The sequence below is a fragment of the Grammomys surdaster genome, unplaced genomic scaffold (genome assembly GCF_004785775.1).
Source record: "Grammomys surdaster isolate TR1022 unplaced genomic scaffold, NIH_TR_1.0 125702, whole genome shotgun sequence".
Classification (NCBI taxonomy): domain Eukaryota; kingdom Metazoa; phylum Chordata; class Mammalia; order Rodentia; family Muridae; genus Grammomys; species Grammomys surdaster.
In genome coordinates, this window is record NW_021620537.1 from 2417377 (window position 1) to 2438364 (window position 20988).

The following is a 20988-nucleotide window of genomic DNA, read 5'->3' on the forward strand; positions in this document are numbered from 1 at the left end:
AGAAGGAGGAGGAAGAGGAGGGGAGGGAGGGGGAGAGAGAGAGAGAGAGAGAGAGAGAGAGAGAGAGAGAGAGAGAGAGAGAGAGAGAGAACGGCCACTGAAGCACGCGCTGAAGACAGGTGGTTATAGAGAGAGAGGATGGATTTACTATCTCAAAGGTGAAGCAGCTCTGAGTGAGGACAGTTTCAGGGTGTGGCCGAGGGAGTGGGTGGTTCAGGCGGAGTAGAGGTGAACATCAGCAGAGGCAGCAAGGTCAACGGAGGGAAAACATAGGCTGCCCGTGCGGACCTCGAAGCTGCCCCAAATCACAGTAGCCCTTGGACTAGAAAAACAAGGCCGGGAGCCAAGTTCAGTGCCCCAGGGAGGGTGCTATAGGCACCATCACAGCTGGCTGGGGCCAGCAGGGCGGAGAGGAGAAACGGGTCAACACCGTGTGTTTGTGGCTTGCCAGGCTTCATACAGAATGAGCCAGTAATCCTCACAGATGAGCTTCGGATAAGTATGTGTCGGTTTTGCTTCTTTCTTTCATGTACTGAGAGAAAGTCTCATGTAACCCAGGATGAGCCCATCACTGCGGATGACTTTGAAGTCCTGCATCCACTTCCCAAGTGTTGGGCTTGCAGGCCATGCTACACCTGGAGCAGTTAACTATGATTTCTTTTTCCACTCATAAGAAATTATAACATGGAGAAGTTGACACGGACACTCCCAAAATTACAGTGGAAGATGCCTTAATACACCCCAAACGAATAAAACCAGAATGCACTGAACACTGTTAGGAATGTGGTTAACTTTGGAGACAAAGGAAATGTTTATTTAAATCTTTGTCCTGAAACGCTTTTCTTTTTAGTGCCCACCAGGTGGCAGCACTGAGTAGCAAGTCCTTGCAAGCAGATTGAGCCCTGGCACCTGCACAAGTCAAGACTTCTGGCTGTTCCATGCCCTGAAGATTTCTTCTGCAGCATCCAGTGTGCTGTCTTTCTAGAAATAAATAATTGTATCATTACATACCACTATAAATTCAAGATATTGCAATATTTAAACATAGAAGATATAGCCGGGTGCTTGTGGCACACACACCTACCTTCAGAAAAACCTATTGAAGATATAAACCATACTAGCAATACCCACAAATTTAAGAGAAAGTCTAGTCTTAGGTGAAGAAGCAATGTCAAAGTAAAATCACAAATGTGGGGACTAAAAGAGGAGGGGTGGAAAGGTGGCTCAGTGGTTAAGGGTAGTACTGTTCTTGCACAGAAATCGTGCTCCCAGCACCCCGGGTTAGGGGGGAGCCTCACAAAGCTTCCTAAAACTCCAGCTCTAGGAGATGTGATGCCTTCTCCTGTCATATGTGTGTGTGTGTGTGTGTGTGTGTGTGTGTAAGAGAGAGAAAGGGAGGGGGAAGATTAACCAGAGATCAATCCCATACAGAGGTATGAAGTAATTAAATGATGGGAACCAGCCTTCACCCTTGAAGAAGGGAGTCACAAACATAGAAAAGGAAAAAAATTACAATTAACCGCATGATAATTTTCAATAAATTCGGATACAAATATATACAGCTGTAAATATGCATGCAGTCAATCCTGTCTACCCAAGGGTTCTGCTTCTCAACCAGCCGATGATTGAAAGTGTGCGAGAGAAGAAATTACATCTGTACTGAGCATGAACATATTTCTTTTTCTTGTTATGATTCAGAAACAATACACTATAATGTCTATTTGAATGGTGCTACATTGTATTAGGTTATAAATAACCTAGAGATGATTTAAGGTATACAGAAGGATGTGCATACATTATAGACAAATAGTATGGCATTTATATAAGACACTTGAATATCTTGGGGGTTTTGTAAATACAGATTTTGGGGGGAATGTAATGAATCACCCCTTGATGCAGAGGTATGACTGACATATGATGGTGCATGTATTTGAGTGCATTTATATATTCTCCACCTCTGCTGGAAGGGCCTAGAAACAGCAACACACAACAGCAATGAACACTCTCAGTATGTAGATCTTGATTTAGGACCCAGAGAGATGCCCCGTGAACAAGAGCACGTGTTCTCAATGAAGACCTAGGTTGAGTCTTAAGCACCTACATTGTAGCTCACAGCTATTTGTAACTCTACTTCCAGGAGCTATGACACGTCGTACACATAGTCCACAGGCATACATGCAGGCAAAATATCTGTATACACAAAGGAGAATAAAACCCCTCAAACATCACCCCACCCCCCTCCCCCACTCACAAAGCAAAGGAATCAGACTTATTGGGAATGGCTGGTTACAGACTGATAAAATGATCCTTGTGTAGAAAGTCAAGAAAATGTTCTAAAATGCTGGTGACACATCAAAAGAAACAGAAGCCAGCTTAAAGGGACCCACAATGGCCCAATTCTGGGGAGACTTAACTGAAAAATAGGTGACAATGATAAATTAGAACTCATCAAATAAAACAAAAATTGACGAGCTTTTACTGTTACTGAACAATAAGTAAAATAAAAACATTGCTTGGTGAGGGATGGAATTCTACCATAATTTCAAAGCAATTCCTTCAAAATAGTTACTAAATTTAACGGAAAACCTCTAACCTTATAATAAACACATGCAAACTCCACCTCACTAAAGTGCTTGAAGTTAACTGTAGCAACCAAACTAAAGTGGGTTCCCTCCCACGGTGACAGGTCAAACCGGAGAGACTTTCCTTATAGTAATTGGCTGAGGATGTTTCTCTGTGTGCTCTGGCTGTACGACCCAAGTTGGGTCTCAAACCCAGCCTGCTTCTGCCTGGGATTAAAGGCAGGCACCACCACCTCCGGGCTCGGCTGCTGAGTTTTACAGTGTGTCAAGGCAGTGAATGGTAAAAGTGAGGATCTCTTTAACACGACAACTAAATGCAACACATAGTTCTGGCCTTGACGACAGACTGAATGACCTGATTTGGGCCAGTGCCTCAGCTTGCTTGGTCTGAAGTTTTTACATGGACAGTTAGTGAGACTCGGACAGGGGCTGCTGGGATAATGTTATAGATGGGATGATGATTTGACAAGGTTAAGTCCATGGTGCAGAGGGTGGTGGTCTGTGGTTTTGGAATGTCCTTGTTGGTGGGGAACACACAACGAAATATTTGGGGAATGATGGGTTATCATTAGTGGTTAACTAAATACTTTGCCATGGTCTTTTAGAAATTATAAAGACATGTTGATTACATTTCAAGTATCTAAATTTTTCTGAGACAGGGCTTCTCTATGTAGTCCTGTAATTCACTCTGTAAACCAAGATGCCCTTGAACTCAGACATCTGCCTGTCTCTGCCTCCTGAGTGCTGGAATTAAAGGCATGTGCCACCACTGCCTAAATATTTCTTCTTTTGTGTGTACCTATATGGACGTGAAATGTGCACATGCGTCTCAGTGTGAATTTGTGTGAGGTGTGTGTGGAAGTCAGAGGACAACCTTGAGTATTGGTTTTAACCTCATCTTCGTCTGAGATGGGGTCTCATGGTTGTATTATGAACGCCAGGACTGTCTCTCTGCCTCTCGTTTTCCTGAAGGATTGCAAGCGTACGGAACTGGACCAGCTTCACGTGGCTATTGGAATCCCAACTCGGGTTCTCCAAGTGCCTTTACCACTGAGCCATCTTCCCAGCCCTTCAATGTTGTTTTTAGGTCAGCCTGTCTCCCACGTGCTTCCACCCTCCCCCACGAGCTTCCTCCCACACACTTCCTCAGCCTCTCTCTTTCCTTGCCCAGAGGCAGCCCTGGGGCCTTATTCTAGATCCTTCACGAGCCATTACAAGCATTTAGCTAATGGAAGCATTCCTGTGAACACAGCTGTACAATTATTTGGAGTTCTATTTCTATCTATTTTTTTTCCAGAGACTATACATATTTCATTTTTCTTCCACATCCATAATTTTCTCTTTAATGTTGTAGAATTCTGTACTCTTCTCCACATTCTTTTACTTACTTTCCTCACCCCTGATGTGCTTAGAGAAGTACTTGGTATCCTTTAGCGCTTCCAGTGTTACCATAATTCCAATACGTTTATTCTCCCTTCAATTTCTCCCCTGCTCTTCTACAGATCCCATTTCATTTTCCTGCACCACCACACCCTCACCTTCCTAAACTTTAAAAATCTGGAGCTCAACGGGCCGTGTTAAGCATTTAGAACTTCAAATGTCACAGTCTGCATCTCTTCCACGGCACGGTTCATTTTTCCCTGGAATACTCTGAAGGTTGTTTCCTTCCGTGTATTTCCTTTGCCGTATGATGTCCTTTGAAGATGTGTATCTCATTCATTTATGGCTGTGAATGATTTCTGACTGAATGCCTCTCTGTAAGTTCTCCCTGTCGGTGCACACACTGCTCCCATTGATCTGAGCAGCCGGCGTTCTTAACCACTAAGCCATCTTTCCAGCCCTGTGAATTTACAGATATTTATCAAGGAGGAACTGGGCAGTGCTTGAAGACAGCAGAAAGTCTCTCTTGTTCATCAAAAGTTTAACGCGCCTTTAATGTAGGAGCTAGCCAACTGGGAACTAATTACACAGCCTAACTGACGACCTTTTCTCCAAATTGCTTCAACCCAACTTTTGGCAACACTGCCAGGTCCATGAGGAAATCCACAGCCCAGGCACAGCTTTAGAGCGTTTACAGGACTGCAGACCTGTGCCCACCTTCCTCTCTGCCAGAATATCAAAATTCCTGCTGCTCTTGGTACCCAGATCTGTTCTTTGAGACACAGAGCCTTTCTAGGCATCTTCTGTTCCCCTACCCTTCCCTTTATGTTACTTGGCAACCCCCTCCACATGCTTTGGGTAATTTGTGAAATCATTTTTACAGCTCTCCTGAGTTATTTACAAGAAAGGGAATGGGTAGAGCTGTGTTTACTGGTTTAAAAGTGAACTGTTTGTTTGTTTATTGTTTTTTTCCAAGATAGGGTTTCTCTGTGTAGCTCTGATGGTCTTCGAACTTGCTTTGTAGACCAGGCTGGGGTTAGATACGTGAGCTACCACGTCCAGCTAAAACTCCAGTCTTAAGGTTGCTTTTCCCCATCAATTAATTATGTTTTTATTTTCAGTAATGTGCTTATAAAGACGGCCTGTGGCCTGCGGCGGCTCCATTGGTTATTTTTTTTTAATTTTATGATGACAGATATTCACTAGCAGCCATGCTTTTAAGATATTTGGGGGCAGGGAGCTGGTGATATACAGGAACATATCTCCACTAATGCTGGGCTGTATGCAGCAAGGAGCCTCATGAGTCAAAGGTAAACGGCTGCTACCCCGGCTGTTCTGTACTGTCAAAGCTACACTGTTCAGTGGTGTGTTCAGTGGTGTGGTCATGGTGAACGTGTTTTCAACATACTGTGTTTTTGACAATGTCTCCATTGTAAGTGGAGAAATACTTGGATTTATATCTTCTAAGACGGACATTATAATGCTATGCTTTAATAACCTTACTTTTTCTTTTTTTTAAATTTATTTATTTACATTCCAATTGTCCCCTTTCCTTTTACATGTTAGTCAATTGAACACTCACATTGCTCTGTTGTAAATACTTACATTCTATTCTTAGGTAAGTTGTCCATAATGTGTTAGTAGGCTATCTCAAAAAGTAAAACATAGTATCTATGTTAAATAACCTATAGATTAATGTTTTCAGTAGCCATAACATGCATGTGGGATCTATGTATATTTGGTATGTGCATATTTTGCATGCGTGTGGGTGCATGTGTGTGTACATGTCTGTGGAGGCCTGAAATGGATATTGGATGTCTTCCTTGATTGCTGATGTTTATATATGGAAGGAAGCAGGGTTTCTCATGGAATTCAGAGCTCACCAACCATGGGCTGGCTAGTCTAGCAGTCAGCTTGGCCTGGGAACCCTGCGTCTGTCTCCTGAGTGGGATTGATTACAGGCCTCTGCCCTGCCTGTCTGACTTTTATGCTGGGTCTGGGAATCCGAACCCTGGCCCTCCTGCTTACTTGGCCAGTGCTGTATCTACTGAGCCACTCCCCAGCCCAGGGATAACATCTTCCTTGAGAGTCTTCTGGTATAGGTGTAATGGTGAAGATTTCCCTCAGCTAGGATTGTTGGGTCGCCGCAGAAAAGGCTGAACCAACGACAGTGGCTCCCAACACCTGGAGACTGAGGCAGGACTGTCATGAGTCTGAGGATAGCCTGGGCTACAGAGGAAGACCCACCCTGTCTCAAGAGACCACAAGTAAATAAATGAACTAAGAAAACCAGCAAACAGAAGGCTGAGTACTGACTTACCGCCAACCTCATGGCAGCAAGTCAAATTTTAAACGTGTCACTTAGCATATCATTTTTAGAAACAGAAAAAAAACCTGCTTTATAAATTGGAATAAAAGGTAGTATAAAGGCACACTTGTGGGACCACAGAAACTTACTTTAATGAAGCAAAACCGCACCAACTTCTCAAAGTGTGGTTTAGACTGGGAGTCGCAGAATGCGGAAACAGGAATGGCTGACAGTTTCTGAAAAACACACAAGGTGATGCAATGGGAAAGCTCCACACATTCCAAATGACACTTACGGGCCCCAGACCTTAGAAATATACCTGCTGGCGGTCATAGTAATTTTTAAAAGGGAAAAGTATTTTTAAAATCCCTTAGAAAGTCCTAAGTGGACTATCTGAATGAAAGCGAGAATTAGAACAGGTTGAGGCTAGCCTGGTCTACCTAGCCAGTTTCAGGCATGCCAAGGGTACATAGTGAGACTGTCTCAACAAAACTAAGCTAAACTAACTATAAAAGTGCTAACTATAAAGGAGCACCTGCAAGGTCAGTAAACAGTACCTTATTTTTCGTCATCCACTTCACAAACTTATAGTCATAAGGCTCATCGCTCTGCACGTCAGAGAGGTCGGGACCTATAACCACAGGAAAAGGTGGGTGGGGGAAGAGCTGTATCTGAGACAACAAAGGCTTCAATTAAGCCTGCCAAGGTTCACATTTTCTCCTGACTCACACAGGTTTAACCTAGAACTTTCCAGAAGTTATTCATACACCATATTGGAATCTCACACTATGTGATGAAGTTGACTGACCACCGGACTTGGGTGTTGGCAACTGAACTCTGGTCCTCTGTAAGAGCGATACGTGCTCTTAAACACTGAACCATCTCACTTCCCCAGGCCCCTGCCTGCCTTTATTCTTATGCTACCATCAGATGGAATTTAAATTTTTATCTATAGGAAAAGGGAGAATCAAATTCTAATATAGGGCACGATTCATGCACAGTAAATTACATTTTGTTCATGTGAGAACTTGAGATGTTAGTATTTTCCCTATATCATAAAGAAGGGGTATTTTCCCATCTCCACCACTGCAGAAAAGGTTTTCCATCCAAATCTTCCTGGCTCCTGCTAAACCACACTATATCCAGATCTAAGACACAAGCTAGGACTGAGTGCAGGATGGACTGGCTCAGGCAGCATGGAAAGGGTGCTTAGTGCAATAAGCCAAGCCTTCCACTAGTCCTGTGATGGTTAACAGTGGTGATCCTTCTTCAGAGTTCACGGTCTGGGGGTAACAGGACTGTTATTTCACAGACACCTACTTATTTTCTCTTAATAAATAAATTCAGGTGGAAAATCTTATAGATTTGCAATGGAAAGGCTCCCTGGTGGGAAGAAAGACTGTTGAGAGCCACAGGGTATCTCGTTCTAAACTAACAGAGGGAAGCTAAGGAGGCCTTCCTAACGGAAGGAAGTTCATCACCAGGATAAGGGTGTGTTCTGAGAAAGGCACACCCAAGGGAGTGTGAAGGCCTCCCTGGCAGCCTCATCAAGGTGGGGCCGGGGTCCTGGTGAGAGACCTTCAGCCTCGGCTACAAGTAAATCTAGCTTCTCAGCTCTCTGAAACCTGTGATAATGAAAAGAATTATTAATGTCTAATGCCTGTGTACTACGTGAATATATATATTAGGGAGCCCCTCCCATTCTCAGGAGCTCACCTCACTTTCTCTTAATAAATCTACGTTCATGCTGCCACGAAAAAGTTAACACACAATCACTCATTTTTCACATAAAATTGAATTTTCTTTTATTCCTTCTAGGTTTCTAAAATTGAGCATGAATGAGAAACTTGAGTTTTCAAGTTCAGCTGCATATAATGTTATCACCGTCTAAAAATTGAAAACTATATTAGGGTAATCATAATTTATCAATACAGGATGCTTGAAGGTTTACAATTAATAATATTTTTAAAATATTAAAGAAATATACATTTCTTGTAAAACTGTTGGAACACGGCCAAAGGAATGACACACGGCAAACAACGCTTTGGGGAACTGTGTGAAAGATTCCAGGAAAAAGGCAGAGGAGAGGACCTTTTACCTTGTTCCCTGGATTGTTCCTGGACATGATCTCATGAGTCCTGTGACTAACATTTACATTACATTTATAAGACATATTTATTCTTGTTAGATGTCAGAACACAGCTACAGAACCCACTCTGGTGACAGGGCATTCTGAGTGCTGTTCCCGTGTACCCTGAGTCTGGATATGGCCTTCTGTCTTGCTTTTATGGTTTTCCTGATATAATCTATAGCGCATGCCAGGCAGTTGTGTTTAAGTTGGTCTGTCCTGAGAAAAGTTCTGGAAAAGGGCTGCTCTGTTAATATTTAGAATATGCTTACTGATGTCAAAACATGTAAATAATGTTTTTCTGAACTCAAACACCCTTCCTGGAATCAATGCTTTCTTTGTTACATTCCTGTATAAAACCACACTGAGACGGACATAAGACTGTCCACAGCATTGGATGGGAGTCTGCTCCATTCTTTAAGGTTTTCAAATCCCAGGTCCCACAGACAGAGATGCATAGGTCGGCAAAGGTCAACAAGTTTAATGTAAAACATCATCATGTTTCCAACTGGAAAACTTGTTGGTGGCAAGTCAGGATTATATCATCACTTTCAGATAACAGAGACCCATCTGTACGAGGGTTGGCAAGATGGCTCAGGGGGTCAAGGCAAATTTGATGATCAGAGGTCAACCCCCAGATCCCAGATGGTAGAAGGAGAGAAGTGATTCACTCCCAAAAGTTGTCCTTTGACCTCTGCACATGAGCGTCCTCTGACCGCCTCACGCCCCAGTGGAAAATAAATGAACCCATGATTTTGGAGAAAGAACTGTAAAGATTCCAGCTACATGACTGTCAGAAATTATTTAAGTTTTATTGAGCCTTCCTGTCTTCAAAGATGGCACTAACATGCTTTTTTGAAGAGGGTATTTGAGTGCTTGGCCCTCTTAAACAGAGGCATTCATTTCTGTAGCTTTGAAAACAGAAGGTGCTTCCTTACAGCTTCCCAACTTCTAGAAACTTCTGTTTTCCTACCAAATAGCATTTAGAAAAGTTACCAAAATAGAAAACAGAAAACCTTCAAGTGAACTATTTCAAGTGTACTGTTTCATGTTCAGAAGTTTTCACTGCACACAATAACAACAGTTCTGTAACAGAACACCTAGAACAGCACTGACCCGACAACTGGTCAGCAGTGAAAATTCAGGTAAAAGTTCTGAAAGGAAAGTGAATTGTTGGAAGTGTTGGCATCCTGAAAACACGTCCTCTTCTAGAGATGAGATGCAGTTTTGACTTTGACCCCTTTCCCCATACCTCTCTGCTGTTGTTTCAGACGTAAGTGTCTGTAACTCTGAAATAAATAGAGACGTTTCACAAACCTAATGAAGACACATCAGCAATGATGAAGTAACCCCCATCAGGGACAATGGGTGTCAGGCCAACGCTGGTGAGTAACCGGACCACCCGATCTCGCTTCACTTCTAATTCCTTTGGCAGAGAATTAAAGTAACACTCTGGGTCATTCATGCGGTTGATATCGATCCAAAAAGCCTCGGCCAAGGCTGCCTGCATGTTAAGAAAGGATGTCATCTATGGCTTAATTTACTGGTAGAATGAATAAAGATCATCATCATACAAAGATTTGTGTCAAGAGGTCACTCAGTAAATTACAGCCAGCTTCCTGCGGACTATTCAGCTCCATAGGTTAACGGAGGAAGGAGTTTTTTGTGTAAACATCTAACTCTAATATGACAGAGGAAGACATGAAAATCCCAAACGAAAAAGAGGTGTTATGTAAAGATGGTGTACTTGGTAACACAAAGACCTGAAGCGTTTTGTAATGAGTCGAGCTGTGGTCCAGCTTGCTAAGTCTCAGTCTAAGAATCATCAGACAGGTGAAGAGAGAGTCAGTCTTTCCTATTACTGAGGATGAAGGCACAGGAGGAAATGAAAACTGGTTTGTTGTATAGACAAGCAAACCCAAGTTCCCCATTCCTCAGAGGATATACCAAAACCCTTCTGATCCCAAGAAGTAAATGTATCTAGAGACAAGTCTCTGGGACCTGTGAGCAACTCCTCCAGCAGTGGTGACAAAGAAGAGACTAGAGAATGTGTCCAACGAAAACCAGAAAGGACTTAGTGTTCATGTTCCCTTCATTCCGTTAGGTGAATTCTTGGTCTCCAAGGTGTAGACATTACTCCTAATGTGCTTGCCTTTGTCGAGTGATTAGGCCCAGGAGACTAGAGGCCCAAGGAATGGTACCAGAATCACTTCTATCATAAGCAAACATAATGAAAAAGAGATACCTATGAGGTAGCAGGCTCTGACATGGCTTCTGGCAGGGTTAGGATCTGAATCCTCACAGCCTTCAGAACCTTGAGAAATCCTTTCTTGTCTTTCTTTCGAGATTAATTAATTAATTAATTTACTCATTTATTTTATGTGTATAAGTTCTCTATCTGCATGTACACTTGCATGCAAGAAGAGGGTATCATGGAGTTGCTGGGAATTGAACTCAGGACCTCTAGAAGAGCAGCCAGTGCTCTTAACCATTGAGCCATCATTCTAGCCCCTAAATTCCTTTACTGTATTAGCTGCCCAGTCTCTAGTACTTTGTTACTACAACTTTTTTACAGACTAAGTCAGTAAAGATCAGGCATGTGACTGAGATTTATGACAGGTCGGGATGATAAAACTAAGTCACAGTCAGAGTAAGGCATAAAACACACAGATCTGCCAAGCAGAGGGCGAGACGGTTGGCAGTGAGCCTGATGGGTTCTGGCATTGGGGACAGAACGATTAGCAACATAGGCAAAGCCCTGGCTTTCAGAATTGGTACATGATGAAGGGTAGGTGAGGTGAGATGGTAAGGCCAGGAAAGAAAATCTGTTATGTATGACAGAGCTGTAGCAAAAGACAGCATGACAAGGTGGAAGGGGTTGAGACCTCACAGAAGTCTGTGTGGCAGGAGAATTTAGCCACAAGACAGAATTCTTTAACACTAGGAGATCAGCATCCACTTTCCAAACACAGCTGTCTGAGGGCATTATTTTCTGAAATGCAGAGTTAAGATGCTTCAGGAGATACTATAGAATTTCAGCTGTACCTTTCTGAGCAATTTGTTCATTCACTACAAAAGTCCTTGACCTGGAAAATCCAAAGCACAAAGACACAAACATTTGTGCTAAGTATGTCTGGATTCCTTCTTTTTCCTAAGCATGTTTGCACTGTCCAGTGGCAGACACCACTGACTTAATCTTCCAACTACATCCAGGGCCCCGTCAGTTTGGTTCAGTCCACGGATATTTCTCTCCTGTGACTCCTCTCTTACCTGCTCTCTCGATGAAGCCCTAGACTCCTTTAGATACCATACATTCAAAACTGCCATGGCTTCCCACGTCCCACGGTCGCTGTGTGTCTACCATTGGGCTGCACGTTTATTCTGTCACAGGGCTCTCCTCTATTCTAGCCAGCGCTCAGATGTTGTCTTCTCCATGGGGCTAGCCCAATATGACATCATATCCTCTCCAATCTGGGTCATCACATCTTCCTTCCTTCCAACCTTCTCTTTGCGTCTATCAAGTCTAACATAATATTGCTTAATGGTATCTCTCTTATTTATGTCTCTCGACTCGGCATTAAGCTATGTGAATACAGTGGCCTTTTGTCTGTAAAATCTCTAATCTCCAGTAGATCGTAGTTGAATAAGTGAATGTCTTTATATTGAGGTGATAGAATAAAATGAACTTAAAATATAATAAAGCAAACCTTCAGAACTAGCCTTTATCACAGTTAGGAGAATCACTAAAAATAATGGAAAATTTTTCTATTAGATAGACAGACAACTTGGATGAGAAGCATTCAATCAGGTCAATGGAACCAATATTTTTACTTTCTTGTGCTTCCCCTGCCTCCTAGAAGTAGAATACTGGGTTAGTTTATTTGGGGGTATTCAGAGAAGGATGAAAAATAGATCCGTTTCTAGAAATGTGTACAAAAATAGCAATAGCCTAACTAAGCCATACATTAAGGACCAGAGACAATGGTACTTGTCTGTGCTCCCACAGCTCGGGAGGTTAAGGCAGGACACTGTGCTAGAGGAACCTGGGAGAAAGGGTCTGCTGTCTACTTCCTGTCAGCCCGTTCTACCCACAGAGACAGCAGTGGCTTCTTCTGCATCATCTTAGGAGGTGTCCTACTTCTCTTACACAAAATATAGTATAAATTAGTATAAATACATACTGCCATGTATTTTGCTTTTTTAATAATTCACAATATATTCTGGAAGTCTTCCTGAATAGTTATACTGTTTGCTCTCTGTCTGCTTTCCACAGGGCCTGGGTATGTTGTCCAGCTATGTTTTAAAGTGGCTCAGACTAGCCTTGAACTCATGATCCTCCTGACTGAAGCCTCAAGAGCTAAGAAAAACAGGCATGCATCACCACACCCAGGGACTTTTTCTTTTTTTTTTTTAAATAGCTATCGCAGTACAAAGAATAACCATCTGAGTTGTCTGTCTCTTAAAATACACTATCCTGTGTGGTCAGAGGGAGCTTTTTAAATGTGACATAAAATTATGCAGCTTGAAATTAGGGATTATCCAAAGGCTACACGTCTGCTCCAAAATTCCCAAAGTGTATCAGAAAGGTTTGCTCATGAAGATGCTATCCAATTCTTGAATGCGTAAAGGCTAACACCTACCTGTAAAGGAGTTGCACAAGTGTAAACACTGTTTTGCTGAACAGTCTGTAAATGTTTTATCAGGTGACCAGGGCCAATGCTCCAGCCGAGCTGGGAAGGGAAGACACAAAAGCAGATTTCAAATAGTAATCTAAGGATATATATCATATCTAAGGGAGCCATTAGTGTAAATGACAAATACGCGTGATTCAGAAATGTCCCCAGGAGGAAAGTGGGGTAGTGCTTGTTGTTTTGAAGTCCCCAGCTCTGCCCTCACCCCTCAGCCTGCCTTCTGAAGATAAACACAACCTGGGATCACTGTAAGCCCCTCCTCTTGCTCAGGTCCCACTTCTGATACTCAGGAGGAATAAAACCAGCAGTTACACTTGCTTGAAGTCCAGGCACAAGTGTCTTTGCATGACAGCTCAGACAACATCTCCACAAGTAAGGCACACAGATCTTTAATTCTCCTGGCTTCCCAGTGTTCCCTGTGTCTCAGCCCCAGGTAGTATCAATAAGGCTGAATGAGAACTGAATTTTAACTGGGGGGATTATTTGTTGTTTTATGAGATGGTATCTCCTATTGCCCAGGCTAGTCTTGAACTCACAAGGTAGCTGAAGATGAACCTGGGTTCAAGGTAGCTGAAGATGACCCTGGGTTCCTGATTTTCTTGCCTCCACTCCCAAGGGCTCAGGATTATGGCTTTGGCCACCACACCTGGATGAATGCGACAGTTCAGTGGTTGGTGCATGGGGACTGAAGGTGGGCTACCTGCCCTGGCTTCAGTTTATTAGCAGTGTGATCTCAGACAAGACAGCAAAAATTCCTGTGATTTTAGTTTTACTATCTGCAAAATAGGGATAATAACTATGCCCACTTTATACTGTGCTTATAAGAATGAAAAAAAAAATTGGCATGCATAAAAACACTCAGTATTTGGATCACAGTTAAAACCAGAGTATTGGTCAGTCTTATTTTTCTCTTTTCCTATGTAAATATTCTTCATAAAGAAAATATCAGGACAGCCAGGGCTACACAGAGAAACCCTGTCTTGAAAAACCAACCCCCACCTCAAAAAAGAAAATGTATCATTAGTTGGTCACTCATAAAAATTGCTTGAATCTTTTTTCTTTTAAGGAATTCCTTAGTCTCCAAAGGGATGAAACGTGGGTAGGTGATAGGGTTCAGAGGGTTAAAACTTGCTTGCTACCAAGCCTGAGGACCCAAGTTCAATCTCATGGATCCACTCATTGGAAAGAAAGAAGTGACTCCTACACATTGCCCTCTGACCCCCGCATATACCCCACGGCACACATCCCCTTGTTCCCAATATATGCATGTAATGAAAGCTAAAAGACTGAAGCCCGACATGAGAGTTGAGCAAACCAGTACATACAGAAAGGATCACTAACTATAAAGCATATTATGTATGCATTTAAAATGTAAAATATTCTACAGAAATTAAAGCGTCAGCCTGTTTTTAAGCACCTGATTTTTCTTCAGGGTACTGGGGACTCAACCCAAGGCTGTCACATGCAAACTACGTGCTCTACCATTGAGCCCCAGCTCAGCCGCACCCTATCTCCTACCTTCCAGCCGGTCACACTGAATGTCTTGCCAGCACTTCCTATTGTTATTGTTCTCTCCCACATACCTGGAAGAGTGGCTTAAAAGACAAGAAAAATAAGTAAGTGGCTATATATCTCCTTTCAAATTGGTTTTTATCAAATATAATCAGTCTAAAAACACAGTGCAGGTAACATGAACTCAATGAAAACATATATTACATAGATCATTAGTAGAGTCATTTCAGCATTCTTTTTAAATAATTCAAATTTAAGCTCATATTTAGCTAAAAATGTTGTAGTGCATTTCAGTGTTGGACCAATATACAGACAGGCACAACACTCTCATCACTCTGCCTGTCTGTCTGTCTGTCTGTCCGTCCATCCATCCATCCATCCATCTACCTATCTATCTATGTATCTATTTAATTTTTTGGGGGCTGTTACCTGTGCCACTGCACATGTGTGGGTGTCAGAAGGACAAGTGTTGGGAGTTTGTTTTCTCTTGTTTCTACCATGTGGCCTTGGGACTGAGGTCACCTCAGGGTTAGCCACAAGTGCTCTTATCTGCAGAACCATCCAGTCTACTCAGATTTACAGTTTTATATGGCAAAACCATTTCTGAGGTGGCAGTGGTACCAGCAGGACAGCTTAGGTGTCAGATGTCACTGAAGCCATGACACTCCGTGCCTGGGGCTAGTCATGGCTGCAACATTAAGCAGCTAATTTTCCTGGACAGTACTGGGGATTGAACCTGGAACCTCTCACATGCTAGGCATGTGCTCTACCACTGAGCTGTGGTCCTAAGGGCTGGATTTGGACGTGACTACTTCGAGCACTTCTTTCTAGGTCTGTTTCCCCATACTCTCGAGAGCGACGGTTCCTGATGTGCAGCTTCACTGGAAGCATTTAAGGAAGTCAGACCTACAATGCCTTGTAATCTATCTATGTTTGGCTTGCCTGCAATGTTATTGAGATTTAAAAAAATCCTATACTGTACCATGTAGCCATTTAAGGTGTGCAGTCTACTGTACAAGCATCACTACCTTTAATTTTGGAGCATTTTTATTTTCAACCAGAGGTGAGTCACCAAGTCTCTTGACTGATATCTTCCAAAGTCACTCATTCACAGTTGCCCTTCAAATCCCTGTTAGAAGCTACCAGAGAGCAGAGGAAACAAGGCACTCTGGGGACAAGGTAATATACAGAACTTTGAAAAGACACCTTAGGTTTTTCCTCTGCATGAGTTTTGTAAGCCATTGTCAGTAGCTGCCACTTATCTGATTTTGAAAATTACACATCACTTAACAAGAGGATTTAGTAAATGGATATATTAATCACTAAGTTAAAAGATGCATTTGCTGTGACAGCTTTGTAATAGAGCTATGAATATAACTGGGATTTAAAACTAATATGTTATGCATGTGGTGTTTTGCCTGACTGTGTATCTGTGTACCAAAATGCTACGGTTGAGAGCTTGGGCCACCCCAGATAATACTGCAGGATTTGGGTGAGATAGCCCAGTAGCAATGGCAAAATCCCACTGAGGACAGAATAGCAATAGCTTGCTATTCTACAATTCCTTGATGTTGTCTGGCAACTCGTTCAGCACAAACACACATGACCTCTTCATGAAAAGTTCTGTGCCAGGGTCTACACACCGAGGAACAGCACGATTCTTGTTAAGAAGCCAAAGACAGGCTAAAGATCTACTCTGCTGGTGTCCAGGCTTCGTAATGTGATCTCAAGTCCTTTTCCTCACTTGAACATTTGTCCCTCAAGCTGACCTTTAATCCCTCAAACACGATCCACATAAATCCTTCCTGTAAGTGCTCGCACAGATACCCATCACAGAGACTATTATAAGCTGGTCTAGGATCCTTTCCGATCAGTTGTTCCACACGTGACCAAACACATTCAGACTTGAGACTCTTGCCGTAGTCAGTACCTATTTTTATGTGCTTATGTCCAGTATAGACAAGCCATTCATAAACCTCATCGCTGATGCACAGAGTGTCGTGCTTGATGCAGAGGTCAGCAATGACTTGCAGCTCCTCTCTGGTATACACCTACACATGTTGAAGGAAAGGGCACAGCCAATTACTCTACACGTGAGAGAACAGCGACTCCCAGCCAATGTAAGCAGAGAGGCCCGCTCACCTTGCCGATGGGGTTGTTTGGAGTATTTAATATAATGGCTTTCGTTTTGGAACTGAATTTACTTTCCAGTTCTTGAGGATCGAACGTCCAGTCAGAGCTAGTCCACTTCGTCTTGTCAGTACGTTTCTAGGCATGAAGAATAAAATGTGATTAGAATTAATTAATTCATGTTTACTGTCTTACAAACCTAATAAAGGAAAAAGATTTAAGGCAGACCTGGCAAAGATAACCGAATAAATGATTAACAAAGAACACACACACACACACACACAGACACACACACACACACACAGACACACACACACACACACACAAATAATTCGGCTCTAACTCAACCTGGAGAACCCGGAGGTCCCAGGCATTATGAACACACTGGTTAAAGGAAACAATGAACCCCGTCAGCAAAACAGCTGTTGCTTTTCCCACAAGCCGGCTGTAACTATGGGCAACTGGAGACACTTTATGACTGACGAGTCTATGAGTCACCTTAGTTACTGTAGTTGTTATTTTCAAAAGACTTAGATATGACTTCAGTGACAAAGTAATTGGTATTTTACAACATTCCTCAAGCCCATAGATGACAGGAGACTTACAGATCTCAGGGGAATAAACACGGGCACTGCTCCGGCCATTCTCACCATGGGCTCGTAACAGTCGTAAAAGGGCACAATAATTATCACCTGAGATAAAAGCAAATAAGAACACAGGCTATCAGCCAGCAATTCTTCTCATGAGGCGCTGTGACAGAATGTAGCAATGGAAAGACAGGTCTGGTCTTTGTGGAACTAATGCCTTAGTGCAAAAGACCCTGGAGATAAAGGCACCCAGGGAGTCAAAGCTGGCATTCTTGACCTTTCAGAAATCCTACAGATGGACTTACAGTGAGGACATTCCAAACTGTCACGTATTTCAGGTGCACATCCAGATTTATCTGGGGCTCAGACATCTCATCATGGTCTCAAACAGACGTACTAACCCAAAACAATAAGGATTTTTTTTTTTTATATTTCAAGTTACAAACTACAAGGTATGATGTACTTGATATATCAGACAGTGATAGAAGCCGGATTTTAGGAATGACTGCGATACTTTCTAGAACGGAGTGCTAATTTCAAGACACTGTCTTGAGAGTAAACATGTGGATGGGGGGACAGAGTGAATGCTGCTGTTCTTGTGTGATGCCCACAGCAGACCGCCCAGGCATGTGGTATCTGGCACCTGCCTCTTTCCTAGTCTTTGGATCAGACTTCTCGACCCTCATATTCTCCAACCACCCTGGCTACAGGTTCAGGATGAGCAGCTGGTCTGAGCTGCTCCATCACACCCCCGCCTGCAGACCTGAACTAGGACCTTTTTCTGTCATTCTTTTCCTTTATTTCTCTATGGTGGTTTGAGTGAGAATAGCTCCACAGGCCCCTATGTTCAAAAGCTTGGTCCCCAGTTTGTGGAACTGTTTGGGAAGGATTAGGAGGCGTGGCCTTGCTGGAGGAGGTGTGTCAGTGGGGATTCAAAAGTCCACTCCATTCCACTTATCTCTCTGCCTCATGGTTGTTGTTTCAACACAAATGCTGTCATCTACTGCTCCAGCATCGTGAGGGCCTGCCTGCATGCTGCCATGCTCCAGGCTATGATGCTCATGGTTTCTGCTCACCCTCTGAAACTATAAGCAAGCTCTCAGTTAAACCCTCTTTCGTACTCCGCCTTGGTTATGGTATTTGGCCAGAGAAACAGAAAAGTAAGTAAGACAATATCCTTTCTCCCTTTCATCGAAATAAGATCTTCTCTAGCCTTGACCTCCCAAGTTCTGGGATTGTAGGCATGTGCTACGACACATGTCTAGCTTTCTGCGTTTATACACTTTTGTAATACACTTATTTGTTGCGTATGTGCTCTTATGTGCACTGTGGTGCACACGTGGGAGTCCGAGGACAACTTGTCAGCGTTGACTCTAATTCCATGACATGGGTTCTAGAGATCAAACTCAGGTTGTCCAACTTTGCAGAAGATGGCTTTCCCCAGTGAACCATCTTGCCGGCCCATGCTTTTTTAATCTTTTCAAAAGCTAGCCTGATTTCATGAAAATGAAGTACAAGTCTAATTTTCACCTTTATGTTAATGTCTACCTGAGAGTTCACTGAATTTTAGAATTATTTTCTTACCCTTGCATATATAAATAACAGCGTTACATTTGGGTATATAGTTCTTCATCTTTAGATCGTCAGTGGAATAAATTCGTATGGTTACTACCCCTAGATAAAAGAATATAAATATTTCTACAAACACACACACACACAGACTATGTTTTTATTGAACCTGTGTGTGTGGGAAGAGGGGCTGCATGCCAGCCACATAAAAAGTTAATGGTCACCCTGGGCAAGAGAACAACCTGTGTCAAAAACAACCATAAGCAAACTAACCACTAGCTAACTAACAACACTACAAAGTGGACAAATCTCACAGGCATCATAATAAATGAAACGGATAAAAAGTTCAAGAACCTGAAAGGTACAAGTCTGACTTCTCTCCCGTCAAAGAGGCACAAGAACGAGCTGAGGTGCAGAATACAGAACAGTGGTTAGCTCTGGGAGAACACACCCTCAGGAAGGACTCAAAGTCTCTGGATCCCGGAAAGGTGCACCGTCTTTACGTGTGCTATGGCTACATGGCAGTTTAACCCGCCCTACATTTAAGGCTTGTTAGCTTTACCACACCAACATCACATGACTGCAAAATGGATTGAAAGTGAAAAAGGCGCAAACTGAGGAACCATTTCCAACATGAGACAGAGCATAGGGGATGTGACAAGGTTCATACACTTACTTCATCTCCTGGGTCCACCAATCCCTGGATGGAGTTAAAGAGAGATCCATATCCCCCCACTGTCACAAGGATTTCTTCATTTGGATCAATTTGATGTTGATAAATCTTTCCATATAAGCAGGATAGAGCTTTCACAAGTGCTGGATGACCCTGTTGTATTAAAGATTTGGACAAAACAAAAACCCACCTTGAAATTCATTATGAAAACTACTTATCTGAAGTAATGTAACTATTTTTAAATTTGGGTTTAATATCTAGTATTATCCCTAAATGTGTATTTTTTTAAAAACAGATTTTAAGGGGATAACATCTGAAATGTAAATGAAATATGTGTGTGTGTACCGAATGAGTGTAGTTAGTAGAGGCCAGACGAGGGTGTTGAATCCCCGGATCTGACATTACATCACATCACAGGCAGGTGTCAGCCACCATATAGGTGCTGGGAATTGAACCCAGGTCAAGAGTATCAAGTGCTCTTAATCACTGAGTCGCTCCAGCCTCTAAATTTGTATCTGCAAAGTGGCAATAAACTTGAAAAGCGTTTGCATTTTGAGGGCTTCTCTATGAATGGTTATGAAAACTTGCTGCTGATGAAGAGTGTTCACAAAAGAGAAAGTTTGGGAACAGGGGATTTGCCCTGGGCTCAACTCATATTCTGAAATAAGCCATTCATATTTTATCTAACGTGTAATAATTGCACATATGTAACGGGCAGTGGTACCTCACCACAAGACCATACAGTATACAGATAAAATCAGTAATTAGCATTTTCCTCTAGGCTCTCTTGGAAGCTTCAAGCTTCTCTCTTCTATGACAGGTCTCCAAATATATGTAACAGGTTATTGTGAACTATAATCCCCGTCTGTGGTGCAGAAGATAAGAATTTTTCCTGCCATCTCACTGGGTCTCGGTATCTGTTGTTAATCTCCCTGTCTCTCTTCCCAGCTGTTCTTCCAAGCCTCTAGTAATTACTCTTCAACTCTCATCAACCTTCATCTACACTTTACAGCTTTTATAGATGAGATAAAATATTAAGCATTTGTCCTTCCGTGTCTGCCTCAGTATTCGGTTAGCATGATGTTTGTCAGTTCTATCCACTTTGCTGTCGGTGCCTGGTTTTCACCCTCTCCATGGCAGAATCGTCTCCTGCAGAAGGTGCCATATTTTCTCCCACACTTCTGCTGAGGATCAGTCACCTAGACTCAGTATCTTCGCTACAGTGACCAGCACTTCAGTAAACATGGGTGAGGGTGTCTATGATATGCTGACCTCATTCCCTTTGGATAAGAATCCACACGTTTCTACGTGTGTTTCTCCTTTAAACATTATTTTTTACAGTTATTTATTGTGTGTTTTGGGGGAGGGGTATCCATGATACATTGTACACCTGTGGATGTTAGAGAACTACTGCAGAATTGTTTCTCT

At 42.6% G+C, this 20988-nt stretch overlaps 1 protein-coding gene across 4 annotated transcripts in view; it reads right to left on the minus strand.

Moving 5' to 3' along the window:
* Positions 1-782: 782 nt before the first annotated feature.
* Positions 783-20988, minus strand: part of Kyat3 (kynurenine aminotransferase 3) — a 40668-nt gene continuing 20462 nt past the window's right edge. For all 4 annotated transcript variants that reach the window (XM_028788134.1, XM_028788131.1, XM_028788133.1 and 1 more), the window contains 10 exons: positions 19564-19713; positions 17337-17423; positions 16744-16869; positions 16532-16652; positions 14608-14684; positions 13039-13128; positions 9716-9902; positions 6828-6901; positions 6420-6506; positions 783-981 (listed from right to left, as the gene is read on the minus strand). In XM_028788134.1, the coding sequence (XP_028643967.1) occupies positions 919-981; positions 6420-6506; positions 6828-6901; positions 9716-9902; positions 13039-13128; positions 14608-14684; positions 16532-16652; positions 16744-16869; positions 17337-17423; positions 19564-19713 (1062 nt within the window). In that variant the 3' untranslated portion in view covers positions 783-918. The remainder of the gene's footprint in view (positions 982-6419; positions 6507-6827; positions 6902-9715; positions 9903-13038; positions 13129-14607; positions 14685-16531; positions 16653-16743; positions 16870-17336; positions 17424-19563; positions 19714-20988) is intronic.